The 15,824-nt window shown below is 30.8% G+C and overlaps 1 protein-coding gene across 1 annotated transcript; it reads left to right on the top strand.

The window, feature by feature from the left end:
* The first annotated feature begins 3,773 nt into the window (after nt 1-3,773).
* Nucleotides 3,774-13,109, top strand: LOC127718784 (A-kinase anchor protein 9-like). The gene is made up of 10 exons (XM_052224833.1): nt 3,774-3,953; nt 4,408-4,605; nt 4,919-5,068; nt 5,685-5,842; nt 6,193-6,292; nt 7,387-7,569; nt 10,731-10,934; nt 11,784-12,022; nt 12,279-12,361; nt 12,754-13,109. Exons 1-10 carry the CDS (start codon nt 3,774-3,776, stop codon nt 13,107-13,109), a joined length of 1,851 nt encoding a protein of 616 aa, XP_052080793.1.
* Nucleotides 13,110-15,824: the final 2,715 nt, after the last annotated feature.

The following is a 15,824-nucleotide window of genomic DNA, read 5'->3' as shown; positions in this document are numbered from 1 at the left end:
GCATTAAAATCTCTGTAAAATTACGTTTTCCAATAAGAAAATTTAGTTAACTGAAAGAAATGGCGTGAAAGTGACGTCAATGCAGCGTTTTGGAAAGGTTTTATACTAGCCGCGCTGCACGACAGTGCATGAGCACCGCACAGGGGCATGCACGATACCCTTGAAGTGCCCCATATTGCACTGTGCACTAGTAACCAATAGCCAATCAAATAGCTCCATTCTTTATCAAGTTGAAGTGACAGAGAATACAAAATTATTAAAATATTGACTTTTACATTTTCTAACATTTATCGTAAAATAAAACATTTCTGTAACAATTTCTACAAAAATTAAGGTAAAATACTTTATTCTTTTAATCAACCAATGAAATCGCTAGCCTTTCATCTGAAGTAATGGCGGATAGCGATACATGCTGTCTGTAACAGAAACGAAGATCGACAAGTTTAAGCAATATGCAAAACCTTTAGTGGGGAAAAGTAAATTCTAGAACTCAATTCGACTTCAGAAAAGAGTGTATATAAGTAAGTTTGGCTGTCATTGTCCAAAACTGACAGAAAGTATGTCTAAACTGAGGTCGACCCCGAAAAAGTTACAGATGAAAAAGTACGGGAACTTTCTCAAAATAACAACAAGTCTCAAAAATCTAAAAACCACAATATTCCTCATTTTCTACTCATTTGTCGGTACAAGTTAATAAATAAACACAATTACTCAAGCATTTGCAATGACTAGATAAACATTCAAATATGGAAAAGTCATTTTAACCAAAATCTTGATGTTTACAATTTCTGCAAAAATGAAAACATTCCTGACTTAGAATAATTCAAGAAAATATATCTTCATTGACCAATAAACAACAATATAGTCCTATAGTCATAGGAACTTAGCACTCATATAGAATAAATAAAATTATCAACAATTTTAAACAATATTTGATCTATAACAAGGAAATAACATATTTACAGCATAATAAAAATGTAAAAAAAATATATGCCCTGGGGGTTACTTGTCACAATACTTACTTGATTTTCATATGATGAAGACATAATCTTTCAATCAGTTTAATTGAGGTCTGGAGCTGGCATGTCAGTAACTGCTAGTAGTCCTTTGTTCATTTATGTATTATTGTCATTTTGTTTATTTTCTTTTGTTTCCTATTCTGACATCGGACCTGGACTTCTCTAAAACTGAGTTTTACTGTGCGTACTGTTGTACGTTTGTTTTTTCTACATTGGCTAGAGGTATAGGGGGAGGGTTGAGATCTCAAAAAACATGTTTAACCCCGCCGCATTTTTGCGCCTGTCCCAAGTCAGGAGCCTCTGGCCTTTGTTAGTCTTGTATCATTTTTAATTTTAGTTTCTTGTGTATAATTTGGAGTTTAGTATGACGTCCATTATCACTGAACTAGTATACATATTTGTTTAGAGGCCAGCTTAAGGACGCCTCCGGATGCGGGAGTTTCTCGCTGCATTGAAGACTCATTGGTGGCCTTCGGTTGTTGTCTGCTCTATGGTCGGGTTGTTGTCTCTTTGACACATTCCCCATTTCCATTCTCAATTTTATTATGAAGACATTTTGGATTTAAAAAAACTAAATATATATGTGACATTTAATCTATTAACATTTTTTTTCTTGAAACTTATTTCTTATATTGGCTTTATTGACTAATCAATGGAATATTTCTCCTTTTCTCAGCATTAAAATAAAACCATGTTCAATTAATGAATTTTCAGTGCGTGCAAAATTTTCTTTTTGGTTTTACAAACTCTTTGATGGATTTTATCAAATGATTCTTGCAGTACCTTTTTACAAGAATATAGCTAATGTAAACTCAGAATTATAAATAACTATCCTAAGCTTTAAATGCACTAGCCATTTTAACTATACTATATTTATATAAAATTTGTATATATACACACATGTAGTAAACTATATATTTCTTTTTGTGTGTTATATTGTTATCATCTGGTTTGTTTTTTATTGCACTTTTGTCGATGAAATATAATGCTAAAAAAACAACAAAGCATCATAGACATCTACTTTTAAAGACAACTTATTTTATTTTATGTTTGAGAACAATTTATTAAGTAAAGTGACCCTGGCAATGAAATATATGATTAACAAAACAAAAATATGAAGATGTACTTGATTGACGAATCAGATTTTTATAAAGCAGTAATGTGTTGTCATCATTATAAGGGAGTAAGATTGATCCACGAATATAAGTGTTCTAAGAAATGTTCATTTCCAAAAAGTTTGAATGCTGAATTTAAAAAAAACCACAAAACCAAGAAATTAAAAAAAGTGCATAATTATTTTTTATTTCAATCGATATAACTGAAGAAGTCATACTTATTGAAGACATATTAAAGTAAAACTTGTGTAAGTGTTTTGCTAATTAAAAGTTATTATTTAATATCTTAACAGTTATTTTTATATTTTACAGTAGTGCTTTAGATGAGGAGAAAGGAAAGAGTCATTATTTGAGTGAATTATTAGATGCAGAGAGGTTCAAGTTCAATAATCTACAAGTACAATTGGAGGATTATAGAGTTAACTCAAAAGTAATATTAAAAAAATAGTTATTTTCACTCTATATTTTATTTTGTGCTTTGTATTCTTAATTGGTGGATTGTTGATCCATGAAGCAGCTGCCATCAATTTCTGTGCACAACTTATGAATCAGTTGCGCAATGATTTTTAATTTTTTTTACTTTTTTAGTGTTGACAAAATGGAGGTCAAGTTTGATGTTGAATATTTTCACATTGACCGTTCATGACATATGATCCTTGATAGATTAAAAATTGGCACAGAACACTGCAGGTCAAACAAGCCTGAAATCGCCACACGTTAGACTACATCAATTGCATTTGTCCTAGCTGCCCTCTTAGGTTCAATGATGGTTATCGTCAAAATACAGAAAACATATGCTGTGACAGCTTATTTCTTGCTTTTAAAATTTTAGACCTTGAAGAAAGAAGTAATGATGGAAAGACATCGACGTATTCTTGCTGAGAATACATACGAGTTAGATCAGACAACAATCAGTACACTGAAACAGGAACTAGATAAGGAACAGAAAAACCTCCATAACATGGTCACAGACTACGAGAACAAATTACAGCAACTTGCTACTATTATAGACACGGAGAAAGCTAGATGTGTTGATCTAGAGAGGTAAAGTGTCTCTTACTATACACATAGAAAATCGAAATCACTTGATCTAAACAGGAAGTATTTGTAGATTTTAAAAAATAATTATTAGAATTGATACAAAAAGTGAAGAGTTATATAAATAGCATAATTAAGCCCTTTGAAGTTTAGTGATGAAACTTGGCATGAGTTTTCCACTCCTGGAAAGTATGTTGCATATACAGAAAGAAAACCTACAATAAAATTCATGGTAAAAAACTTAGCTACCACTGTGTATATGTACAAGTAAATTATTTACATTTTTTTCATTCCAGTTAGCCATTTGTTACTATCATCCAGAAAGTTCATTTTGTTTTTACTGATGATTATGATATTGTAGAAATATTGTTTGTACTGATAATTTTATCATTGTGAAAATATTGTTTTTACTGATTATTTTATTATTATGAAAAAATTGTTTTTACTGATAACTATAATATTGTAGAAATATTTGTTCAATTACAGAAAACTGGAAAGAGAGAAGTACATGTATCATAAATTGAAACACAATCTTGAGAATGAGCGAGATTCTTTCCAGGAAAGCTCAGACAGAGCAAAGAGCATATTGGATGAGTTGCAAATGGAATTGGAAACAGAAAAAGTCAAAGTATTAGACTTACAAAGATCATTTGATAGAGAGAAGAAAAGAAATAATGATTTGTTTAAATCTATAGACGGGGAGAATTCTTCATTAAGAGAAGAACTTGATAATGAAAGACAAGCATGTAGGCAGCTTAGAAATGAATTAGATCAGGCACAGGTAATTATTTAAAGGTCTTTACTTAGAATCTTGCAGAATTTTCATACAAGAGTTATTAAAACAGGAAGTTCACAAATGTTTTAGACATAAGAAGATCATTTTAAAGATCTCACTAGGAAGGAGTTCTTCTATTCAAATAAAATCTCAGGTAAAATTTAGTTAATCCATTTTCCTTTTAAGTTACCATCTTTCCTTCTTTAGAATTGATTGTTATGAAAAAAATCTGAGTTTTAGAGAAATGTACCAAAGATAACCGGCTATAAAAACAGTATCTATACAGTATCTTAGAATATGTAAAGAAAGTACTAGCATGCTACAAACAGAGGAAGCAAAGGAAACTTATTCTTGTGTCTTAAGCTTGGGAAGTTTAAACCTATTTATCATGACAGTTAATATTCATACATATGTATTTGGCTTTGATATCTTGACTTTCAAAAATTATTTCTATTTTTAGCTTCAGAAACTGGACATCACTCGTCACTATGAACATGAAAGAGACCAGTTAAATAGGGTCAAAGTTGAGAGGGACCAAACACGTAGTGACATGAAGATAATGAAGGAAAGAGAAAGAGAGAGAGATACTGAAAAAATAGCAGATAAACGATCAGCAAGGCAGTTAGAAAGAGAAAGAGATGATTTTAAAATGAAACTGGTATGAAAAATCTCAATTTTTGTTGATTATTTTTGGTGAACATGTTAAATGAAAAACCAAACAAAATTGTTCTATTATACTTTCTGATTTTTTTTTTACACGAAACAGATTTCATCTTGAAAAATGGACTTAATCTTTTTGGGCCTAATTGGACCTTTCATACTTTACTCCTTTATTGGAAAATTTAAGAGATAGACATTTTATAATAATTAGTGTAATTGCCAAAAAATTAATGTATTAATTAGTTATCATTGCAATCCTTGTGGGATAGGACTTTCTTAATTATGAATTATACTTTATCTTTACATTTCAGCATGAAGCTGATCTCGAAATGCAGAGATTGAAGCAGAAAATTCTAAACTTAGAAGAACAAGTGACCATCAGCAAAGAAAAAGAGATGGATATCAGGAGGGATTACGAACAGGAAAAACTACGCATATTACATAATCAGTCTTTTGAAAGGGTATGTTTACCAGAAATTTATCATATACAGTCAGAAGAAATGAAATATAATATAATTTGTTCAGGGAAAATACTCTTTTAGATTTTATAAATTTTTAGATAAACATTCCACAATAGTTTTTTTTTTGGAAATGATATCAGACCACATTGTTTTCCTTTTAGTTTAATTTTGATCTCTAGTCCTATAATCATCTATACTAAAAGAAGAATTAGCTTTGAATAATAAAATTGGAAAGCTATTGTCTTTACATATAACTAAGTCTGGTAAAACTGCTGGTATCTTATCTGTGTCACCAACAAAAGAATCAACTTAATTTACTAGAGTATTAGGACTAGAGGTATATTACCAACTTGCAATGAATACAATCAATCCTGCTTTAAAGGCACATCTATATGACTAATTACTGCCTCTACAGGGCTTTCAGGTAAATTCCTTTTCGTGAAATTAAAAGAACTAGTTAAACGATGTATGAAGTGCACCTGCTCATGTTTCCAGTTCTTAAAGTAACTTGAAAGACATCTTATAAATTGATTGCCCTTACTTTGGAAGTAATATCTTTTAAACCATATTATCATCTATTCTTATTAAGATTGAGTTCCTATATCTCTATCTATAGGACATGTCTCTGAGAACAGAAGGATCTCCTGAGAGTGATGTAGAATCTACAGAGCAGAGAGAGAATTGGAAAGTCTACAAGGCACAGCTTGAGAGTCTCTGTCAGAGTCTACAATACCAAATGTTACAGTTTCAAGATAAGATAGGACAACTTGTAAAGCAAGTGTTTGTGCTATAAGACTAATTTTTGGCACCAAAATAATTAATTTGTATCTTATTTACGTTTCATAAGATTGAAAAATATTTTATTCCATAGTGTTAGCACACATTATGGCTTGTGGTAAAAATGTAACTAAAAATCTTTATTTTATTACGTCTTAATTCTTCAAGAATTCAAGGATGTTGTGTTTGCACATTGGTGACTTATAACTTTGTGCAATTTAGAAAATAGACACAGAAAAATGCAGATTATTCAAGGTTAAGTTTAACAATGTGTTGGTTTATTTTAAATAGTTATATAACAAACAAGGTTTAGGAAGTATAAAATAAAAATATTTATTATTTTGTAGGTCAGATGATAATGAGGAGGCTAGTGCTATACAGAACTCAGTCAAAGATTTACTGAATGAGCTACGACATGTACAGATACCACTCACATCTGAATCTGGGGTATGTAACTCAGACATGCGATTAACACATATTTAATCGAAAAATCGAAAATGTCAATATGTCAATTGAAAACAGGTCATATTTTGGTATAGCATTTTCCCTCTGGTTATAGAAATGCTTCAAACACTAGTAAATTAAAGGAAATAAATGAGTGAGATCTTTTTGCAGAGTAATGAGACTTCCTGACAGTGAAAAGAATGTGTTTTTTTAAAATGTTGGGCTCTTTCTTAAATTTTCTTTGACTGACTTCCAACAAATTTAAGAATGGTAGAATGAGAGTATGCTCTAGACCATTTATATCATATGTTCATGTATACTTTATCAGTTTGTTAAATGTACTCATAACTGTCTTGACTTGGAGTGATACTAATAGTTACATAGTGTGCTAGTGACCTAAAACAATATATATGGAATTTACTGACCCCATATATATCGTATTAGGTCACTAGCACACTATGTAACGAATTTATCTTGCCGACTATCTTTACATGTGGTATTTAGACTAGTTGCCTATCACTCAGGCCAGTCTTCAATACCGTTAGTATTAAAAACCTACTTCATTGGTCTATACAAGAACAAATGCCAACAATAACAACTTGTAATCCTTAAATGTGTTTAATGAATTTATTTCAATTGTTCATCATCAATTTCTTCGTCTGTTGAAACCTTTAAGATTTTTCCTCAACACCGTGTTGTTTTTTATAAAGGGACATAACACCACTACTAACCGTGTATTGAAATAAGCCCCGCCTACTAACCTAATATGGAACCCTACTAACTTAATATGGAATATACACGGTCTCCACACGGTGGCTTTCAACCAATCATATTCCTAGAAATGTATAGGTGAGATAAATAGCTTTACATATTGGATGAGAATTTGTCTTGCTGTTGATTTCTTTATTGACCTGAAGATATGTTTTGTAGGTTTTGTTATGCATTTGGGTTGCTGTCTCATTTGTGTATACCCCTTAACTGTTTTATTCATTAAATGATATATGTCCAGATAACAGAATAAAAGAAATAATGATGAATAAAGGCTCAGAAATTTCAATAAAAATGTGAAAAGTAATTGTATTTTATGTTATATTCAGGCTGACAGAAACCTTATGTCCAGACCAGATCTGAATGCTGTAAATGGCCGTATATTACATCATAATAATGAGCTTACAAACTTTGTCTCCACACTAACTGAGGACAAAATAGAGCTACGCAAGACTCTGGGTCGCCTAGAGGAGGATATATGGAGATACAGACAGAGAGAAAATGCTGTACAGGTTAGATATTATTGCATTGTTGTAACATCATATAGATATCTTTTGAATTTTTGCACTTTCCCTGTAAATATCTGATGTCCCAATGCTTTTTTTTAACGTCACAGTTTGTTCCATGACGTCAACTTGTGTAACTCATTCATAAAGGAGAGTCGTGTATTACCCCATGATTTAATTTTTCTGTAAGCTGAGATAGATAATAGTGATTACTATGTTACTTGCTTCTAATCTGTAAATCATCATAAACCAGTGACTGGTTGTCTGTTTTTAGAACATCAAGAAAATCTTCCGTGTGTACTTCGTATTACATTGATCATGATGACTATGAGTTTTCCTTTAGCAAAATATGAACATTTTCCATTTTTGCATCAATGGAAATCATTTAAATTAGGGATGTCAACTTGCTGAAGTTTAACTAATCGAGTACTTGTTAAATTAACCGAGCAATACTTGAGTACTCGCTCGGAAAAACATCTACAAAATCATACCCATTTTACGTATTGTGGGTCGTTGTCTTTTAAACATTATTACCTAGGACTATATAATAGTTCCAGGAATTTTATACCATAATTAATAGCTCTTTCACTACATGCACTAATTATGTAAACTGGCAATAATCTTATCAATTAATGAAGAAACATCTATAGAAAAATGTTAACTTAAACAACAGTTTATATAAATCATAAAAAAACACATTTAAAGATGAACAAAGGGGTGATGATAAGAACTTACTCATGCCTTAAACCATTCTCTGAGGGTCGACACAGGGTGCAACGAATTAGTTCTTTTTGTCAAGCCTGCGACTTTTGTCGCAAAAGCGAAACATAGCGATCCTACATTCCATCGTCGTTGTCGTCGTCGGCGGCGTCCACAAATGTTCACTCTGTGGTTAAAGTTTTTGAAATTTTAATAACTTTCTTAAACTATCCTGGATTTCTACCAAACTTGGACAGAAGCTTATTTATGATCATAAGATAGTATCCAGTAGTACATTTTGTAAAACAAAATCCTGTTTTTCTGTATTTTACTTATAAATGGACATAGTTTATCTGCCAGTTAACATTACATTCACTCTGTGGTTAAAGTTTTTAAAATTTTAATAACTTTCTTAAAATATCCTGGATTTCTACCAAACATGGACAGAAGCTTGTTTATGATCATAAGATAGTATTTAGAAAGAAAATTTTGTAAAAATTTATTTCCTGTTTTTCCGTATATTACTTATAAATGGACTTAGTTTTTTTTCCTGTTATCATTACATACAGTCTGCAGTAAAAGTTTTTAAAACATTTATTAGATTCATAAACCCTCCTCGATTTTTACCAAACTTGGACAGAAGCTTCTTACAATCAAAAGATAGTATCTAATGGAAATTTTTCAATAATTTTCCCTATTTTTGATGAGCCTGCGACTAACAGCAAAAGTAGGTGAGACACTGGGTTCCGCGGAACCCTTACGAAATTTTTTTTAGAAATATCATCTTTTCAACTTTTTTCTGGGACAAGTCGATTTCTCGACTTGCTCCACTTTGTTATGTAACTAACAGTCATGCTGATGAAATTATTTGCTCTGACGGAACAGGGGTGGTGGAATGACTAAGATACGATTAGCTAAAAGTGTAAGGGATGGAAAGGTGCTCTTGTTCATAGCCTACCTCTGTTTGAGGGAATTTCAAATGACAATAAACGCAAACATTCGAAACGGATTTTAATTTTGATAAACTTTGATTAATATTTAATTCCCCAAGATGCGCTCATAATAAAAATATGTTTTCTTTAGAAAGGCAACAGAACAGAAACCAATTATTGGATTTTTCTTTTTCCAAATGAGCGGCTTCCAAAAATATTTAAATCATTTTTGTGTTTAACCTTTTGGACTTTTTTTTTAATTTTTATTTTCCCAATCATTTATTAAAGCCGCAAGTCAAATCAAAGACTTGAAAAATGGTTCTTCGCAAGGTCTGGTTTGCGCTAACCCAGTTTTAATTAGTTATTTTATTCTTCAAAATTTTGCTTATTTTTACTTTTTTTTTTTTTTTTTGACAATATGTTTTTTTATATTTGTCATTAAAAATATATATCAATTACCTTATGGTAAAAAATAAAATTATTTCAAAACCCCAAACGGCGCAAGCCAGGGCCGACCGTGCGAAGGCTGTATAGCCAGTCAAGGTCGTTAAAAACTCCCATCATCATCACCAATTAGTCAAGTATCCTTTTTGGTATTCGATATACAATACTACCGAGCGATACTCAGGTACTCATTGACATCCCTATTTAAAAATCAATTAAATGGATAAAAACCTTTTATAGTCAATATATCATCCATAGAAGACTACTATCAAAACTTTTCAAGCATAAAATTTAGGAATGAAATACTGTGGTTTTATTATTAATTTTGTGTGGGTACAGGTGAGCCAAACTTTTAAATTTCTACAAATTACAAATTTTCTATCGGCTGAGTGAAAAATCTACAAAAGCGAATATCTATGAAATTGTAAGTTTCTCTCAATCCATGAAAGGAGTAGGTTCAGTAAGACCCCTTTTTGGCCCCAAAATATAGCAGTTTTACAAAATTGTGAAAATGTAATCGTTAAGCTATTTATTGTAAAGAAGAATGCTTCTGCTACATAAATATGGGCTGTTTTTTTACAATACAATGCACATATATCGGGTACTAACATCATTAAGTCATGCTAAATTACTGAAATCTTCAAAATTTTTGCATTTTAGTTAAATTTTAGACGGTTTTCGTCTTAAATGAAAGTGGCCGCATTCGTGTTCATTCATAATATTGAAATGTAAGTTGCATTTGATGATAAGACATAATATATATAAAGGTTGAGGATGAACACGGATGCGGCCACTTTCATTTTTGACAAAAACCATCTGAAAAGTGACGTTTTTTGGCATATTTGATAGATTTTTCATATTTAAGCTTGAATCGGCGCGTTTTTTAATGACTAAATCAGTTAAAATCTTTCACATAAACTAATCGAATCAATTGAAATAGACACTTAAGTGTTTAAAAAGTGTCTAAAATCTTTCGTAAGATGAACTTGAAATTTGAGGCCAAAATCGGCCCTTACCGGACCTACTCCTTTGGTACCCAGGAAAAAGTGTTAATACTGAAATGTATGATGTATTTGATATGTAATATTTCAGAATGGGGACCAGACCAATTCTCATTTTACTGATAAACATTTAAAAGACAAAGCAGAATGGGCCAAAGAGAGACATTCTCTACAACTTTCACTCAATGATGCTGAGAGACAGATAGTACAGCAACAACATGATCTAAAAATAGAAAGAGATAGAAGATCTAAATTGCCATCATCTGGTGTTCTATCTGATCATGACAAAGATAAAGTAAGTAATAACCTGAATAATTCAGTCGTTATATTCTGCAGCTATGCAATAATCTAGCAAATGAAAAATCCTCAATTAATCATTCAGAATTAGCTTCGAATTTACCAATCTCCATAAGATTAAGCTACCAGTTGATTTGATCTGTCAACCAAAGAGCATCAATAAAAAAAATTGATTCATGATTCAATTTAATTGTATAAAGAGTTCAGGCCTTTGCCAATGGGAGAGTTGACCACGGGGATGGCCTGAATTAATCGGGTTAAGTATGTTTAAAAAGATTTCCAGATTTAAACCATTTATGAACTATTAATAGGTAATCAGGAAGGTGAGTCTTCTGAATGGGGACGAATGAAGAAACTACTTGGAAAATATTACAGCAGTTGTAATACCAAATAATAAAAAAATAGATGCTGCATGTTATATTTCTTTGTAAATCTTGAGAAAAATACTGTAGATTCAGAATTTATTTTGTACATTAGTTATTGTGATTTTTGAAGAATGGACAAACAGGCAAGATTAATTATTGTGATTTTTGAAGAATGGACAAAAGGCAAGATTTATTATTGTGGTTTCATCTAGGGAAAATCTTCATACAGATATACGAAGCAGATATCAGAATGCGTGTAATTGTTAATGCAATACCCAACCAGTCACATTATTTGCAATAATTTCTGAATTTACATGTATTACAATTATTCAATATTTCATGCTGTTCATTGTAAGAAATAAGTATACCACTTTCGCAGCACAGTTAAAGATTGTTTCTATTCTATCTTTACAAAATTTAAGTGTAAGGTTCTAACAAAAGGATCTACATTTTACAAATATATGTGGTTTGTTTTTTTTCAGATGCAGCAATTGTATGGTAAATGTTTGCGGACAGAGAGCTACAGAAAGGCACTGATTTACCAGAAAAAGTACCTGTTGATATTGTTGGGTGGTTTCCAGGATTGTGAACAAACTACTTTAGCAGTAATAGCCAGAATGGGGGCCTTCCCATCACCTCAGGATATGCAGCCTCGTACATCACACAGTCGATTGTACACCATTTTTAGAAGTGCTGTCAGAGTAGTTGTGGCTGTTAGCAGGTCAGTGTTTGTACTAATGTCGATGTATTTGTCTTTCCACAGTTATTAGATTTTACAGATATATTTGAGCTTATTGGTATATGTATATAAGTAATAGGAGGATGTGGGTAAACTTCAATGAAACAACTATCAAATGTTGAACCACAAAGATCTTGAGGCAAATGCTATGTTTTTATTTCTTTGATTTTTTTTCTATAAAAAAAATGGCTTTACTGAACATTTAGAATAAAAGAATTGTATTAATCTTGTGTTTTAGAATGAAGTTTTTGGTGAACAGATGGAAGAGAAAAACAAGAGTTGGTTCTCCTGTAGTATCTGGTACAGTTGATACCCAGCAAGGTAAGAGAAAGGTTTTATTCTTTACTATACCACTGTTTACTGTGGCAGCAGTATATAGTGATTGGTGTATCTTTTTGTCCATCCATTTGTTAGTTAATCTGTTTGCATATAGTAAACTCATCCCCACCTAAACATGAGGTTAAATTTCACTTAAACTTTCATAGACTCTTTTTGGATTAAATGACATTGTGCACCAAATGTTTAATTTTTTTTATCTATGGTTTCTTTTCACATATCTATATGAACTTTGCTATAACTGCAAAAGGGTAGCCATCTTGTAGCCATTTTACACCTTCTATTGTATTTTTCTATTGAGTGGGTTTAAGTAGCCAAACATGTACTTTCTCATATCTATACAAACTAAACTTTATTGGATACATGTTTGATTGTAGGTTACATGCCAATCAGAAGGAGTTATTCTCCTCATGACAGATCTTCCTCTTCACCACATACCAGCATTAATGGTCTATATCGTTTGTCACCATATCTGTCTTCAACATCTCGAAGATTCCGTACTACATCCTCACCACATTCAACTTCCCTAGGGCAGATTTGTGGATCACCGATTGTAGGTCACGACCATAACTTTCATCCATCTTCACCAATTGCAGTTAATAGTCGTACATCACCATACACTAATGGTACATTACCAGTTCTGAATGGTTACTTGTCAAAAGATTATAGATCATCACCGTCTTTACAAACCTCTGGTGCTAGAAGGTATGTATATCCATCTCTGTATAAATGAAAAAAAGGTTGAAAAATTTATTTAGAAAATAGGTTTACTATGATTATTGACAGTAATTTTCCCTACAATGCAAATGAGAATTGGTACAGTACCTTGCCAGAATCAGCTTCAGCGTTAACTGATACTGGTCCAATATACACTTCATACAAACATTACGATTCTTCAATCTGATCCATTGAGAATTTCTTTTGACTGATGGAATACCTTTTTCTGAATTGGAAAATTCTAAATATTTCTAATGCAGGATTTTAATGTTAGCAAATGAAAATTTTTTAACTATAAACAAATAAGATGAGAACAAAATCATAAGTAGATATCAGAAAAAAGGTCATTGCTTGTTTATATAACAGAGTAAAATGATACTCATGAAGGATACAAGAATGATATTCTGCAAATCCTTTTTTAATGATATAAAAATATAAATGTAGAAAAATCCTGTCAACACCATAATCATCACCAACTGTAAGTAGAGACCGAGAGAGTCCACAGTCACATCGTAGAGTGAGAATAGTTGATGACCAGCCGTCATTACAAGACAGTTATATAGAGAGGTTAGAAAGCCTACAAAAGAAGCTTGGCAGCATAGATAGTGGTTAGTATAATATTGTAATAAACTATCAAAAATGTTATCAATGTAAATTTTGATTATAACTTCTATGTTATATTATATATTTGGGATAAAAATTTGAGATTTTTTTGGTTAGACTATTTGTCCACTATAAACTTGAATAAATTTCAATAGGATGATGTCGAATGAGGATATCATAAGTTAATCTGAAAATAATATGTGTTATAAAGACTTGGTATACAATGTTCATTTTCACATCGGTATATAGTATTCATTTTCACATCAAGTACAGATGATTTAAGATAGGACTGTTCACCATTTGAATAATGTATTTTTCACTAACAGTGTTATTGATCATAGTTGTTCATAAATATTGGAGCTGAAATGTACACACGTTTTAATTTATTGAATGTAATGTGCAATATAAATTTGCTAAGATAACTTATTACTTAGGGTTTTGTATACTTTGAAAAATGTCAGGCGCCTATATTCACTTTTTTAAACGAATGCACCTTTATGAATTCAGAAATTAAAACATGATTTTATTATTGCGAATTCTCAACTACTGTCAAAAATGATAGAAACAATGTATGAAAAAATTTGAAGACGAAAATCACTTCTGAAATTATGAATGTGTATATTCACATAAATAAAAACATCACTGAATTTATAATACTTTGGCTGCTTGTGTGATTCAATATTTGCCCTAACAAGAACATATATCATGGTTTGTTCTTAAAAGACATTATAAGCAAGAGACAAGAAATCAGGTTTTTTTCTTTGTAACTAGCTACATATTGAATATGAAAGCAATATTTTGCAACTTTTCACAGATTTTGAGAAGTACAAGCTATCACATGAATATATTTTGAAATACAAAATGTTTCTTATTGTATAACAGCTTAGTATTACATTGTGATTTAATTTTTTTTTATTTTCCAGAATAATTTATATGTTTTGATGAAATTATGTGGTGCCAAAGAATTGTATTCTTGCCACAGTAAAAGTAAAAAAGTGATTTTATACAATTTATGTATGAATATGAAAGTTGAAAAAGTTAAATACAGGTACAAAAAACTTAAGGTGGTACATAACAGTACAGGGAGATAAGTCTGTTAAAACAGCTGAACAACGATCTATTGTTAAGGAAACATTAAGCTTCTCAATGATCAAAATTAGTGTTTGTCAAATCGCTATATACCCAATGAAATTTTTCCGATAAAGTGTGTGATTCAAGTTTTTTTAAATTTTTATATTTTTGTCAAAGGGTCAAAGTAAATATTTTGTCAAAATTTTATGAAAATTACACGAGCCAAATCATTTTTAGTCAAGGTGTTTGGTACCACCTTAATTACTCATTTGAGTATATTGATTTTGTCAAAACATTTAACAATAAATGAATGACTTTTCATAACCGGGAATTTTATGTTTTAAATTAGGGACCAATAATGCCTTTATATTCAAGGAATTCCATTAATTTAGATGACAATCTCTTTGTGTTTTTATGTATTGATTATTTTTTGTAAGTATAAGTTCAACACCAAATAGCAAAATTTTAAATAAATGAAACATGGCATTGCATTTTCAATGTTAGCTTATGTAAATACCCAATATAAAGCAACAGATATCAGCAATTACCCTGTTTTTATATTGCAAAAATGTACAAAATATATATTAATGCAATAGTTTTTGCCATGTAATTAAGCATCAGTGCTTCAATCAGTTAGATACATTATAAATTATTTAACCTCTGGTACTAGTCAAAAAATTATAATCAACAATATTTATATCAAAATAAATTTGTCAACAATTCATTATAAGGTTGTGTGTGCTCATGTTTATATGCTTGACTATTGGAGGGTATTTGTTGGAAGGTTATCAAAATCTGTAATGTCTTTATTATGACAATGATCATATCTTTTTCTGATTTTTTATTTAAAAGAAAAGAGTGTTCTTAGTAAGGTTTTATTCTATTTTTGAATTGTTAAAAGTAGACTGAGGTAGAATTGTAAAAAGCAATTAAATGGATACTTCAAAGATAACATAAGATATTAAATTAGCTTATATATCAGTGGTATGAATTATTTTTGTTGTTGAAATTCTGAGTATTGATTGAAATGTATGATGTTTATAAGCATGGCTATGGT

This window comes from Mytilus californianus, unplaced genomic scaffold (assembly GCF_021869535.1).
Source record: "Mytilus californianus isolate M0D057914Y unplaced genomic scaffold, xbMytCali1.0.p SCAF_10, whole genome shotgun sequence".
In the NCBI taxonomy this organism is placed as follows: Eukaryota; Metazoa; Mollusca; class Bivalvia; order Mytilida; family Mytilidae; genus Mytilus; species Mytilus californianus.
The sequence above is the reverse complement of the archived record's forward strand: the minus strand, read 5'-3'. Positions and strand labels throughout refer to the sequence as shown.

What these genes read in the sequence shown, in the direction of transcription:
- LOC127718784 (XM_052224833.1), top strand. Translation starts at nt 3,774, where the DNA reads ATGGAATTGGAAACAGAAAAAGTCAAAGTATTAGACTTACAAAGATCA. An exon ending in ATGATTTTAAAATGAAACTG is followed by an intron (nt 4,606 to 4,918) that starts GTATGAAAAATC and finishes TTTACATTTCAG; the next exon opens with CATGAAGCTGATCTCGAAAT. An exon ending in CTGATCATGACAAAGATAAA is followed by an intron (nt 10,935 to 11,783) that starts GTAAGTAATAAC and finishes GTTTTTTTTCAG; the next exon opens with ATGCAGCAATTGTATGGTAA.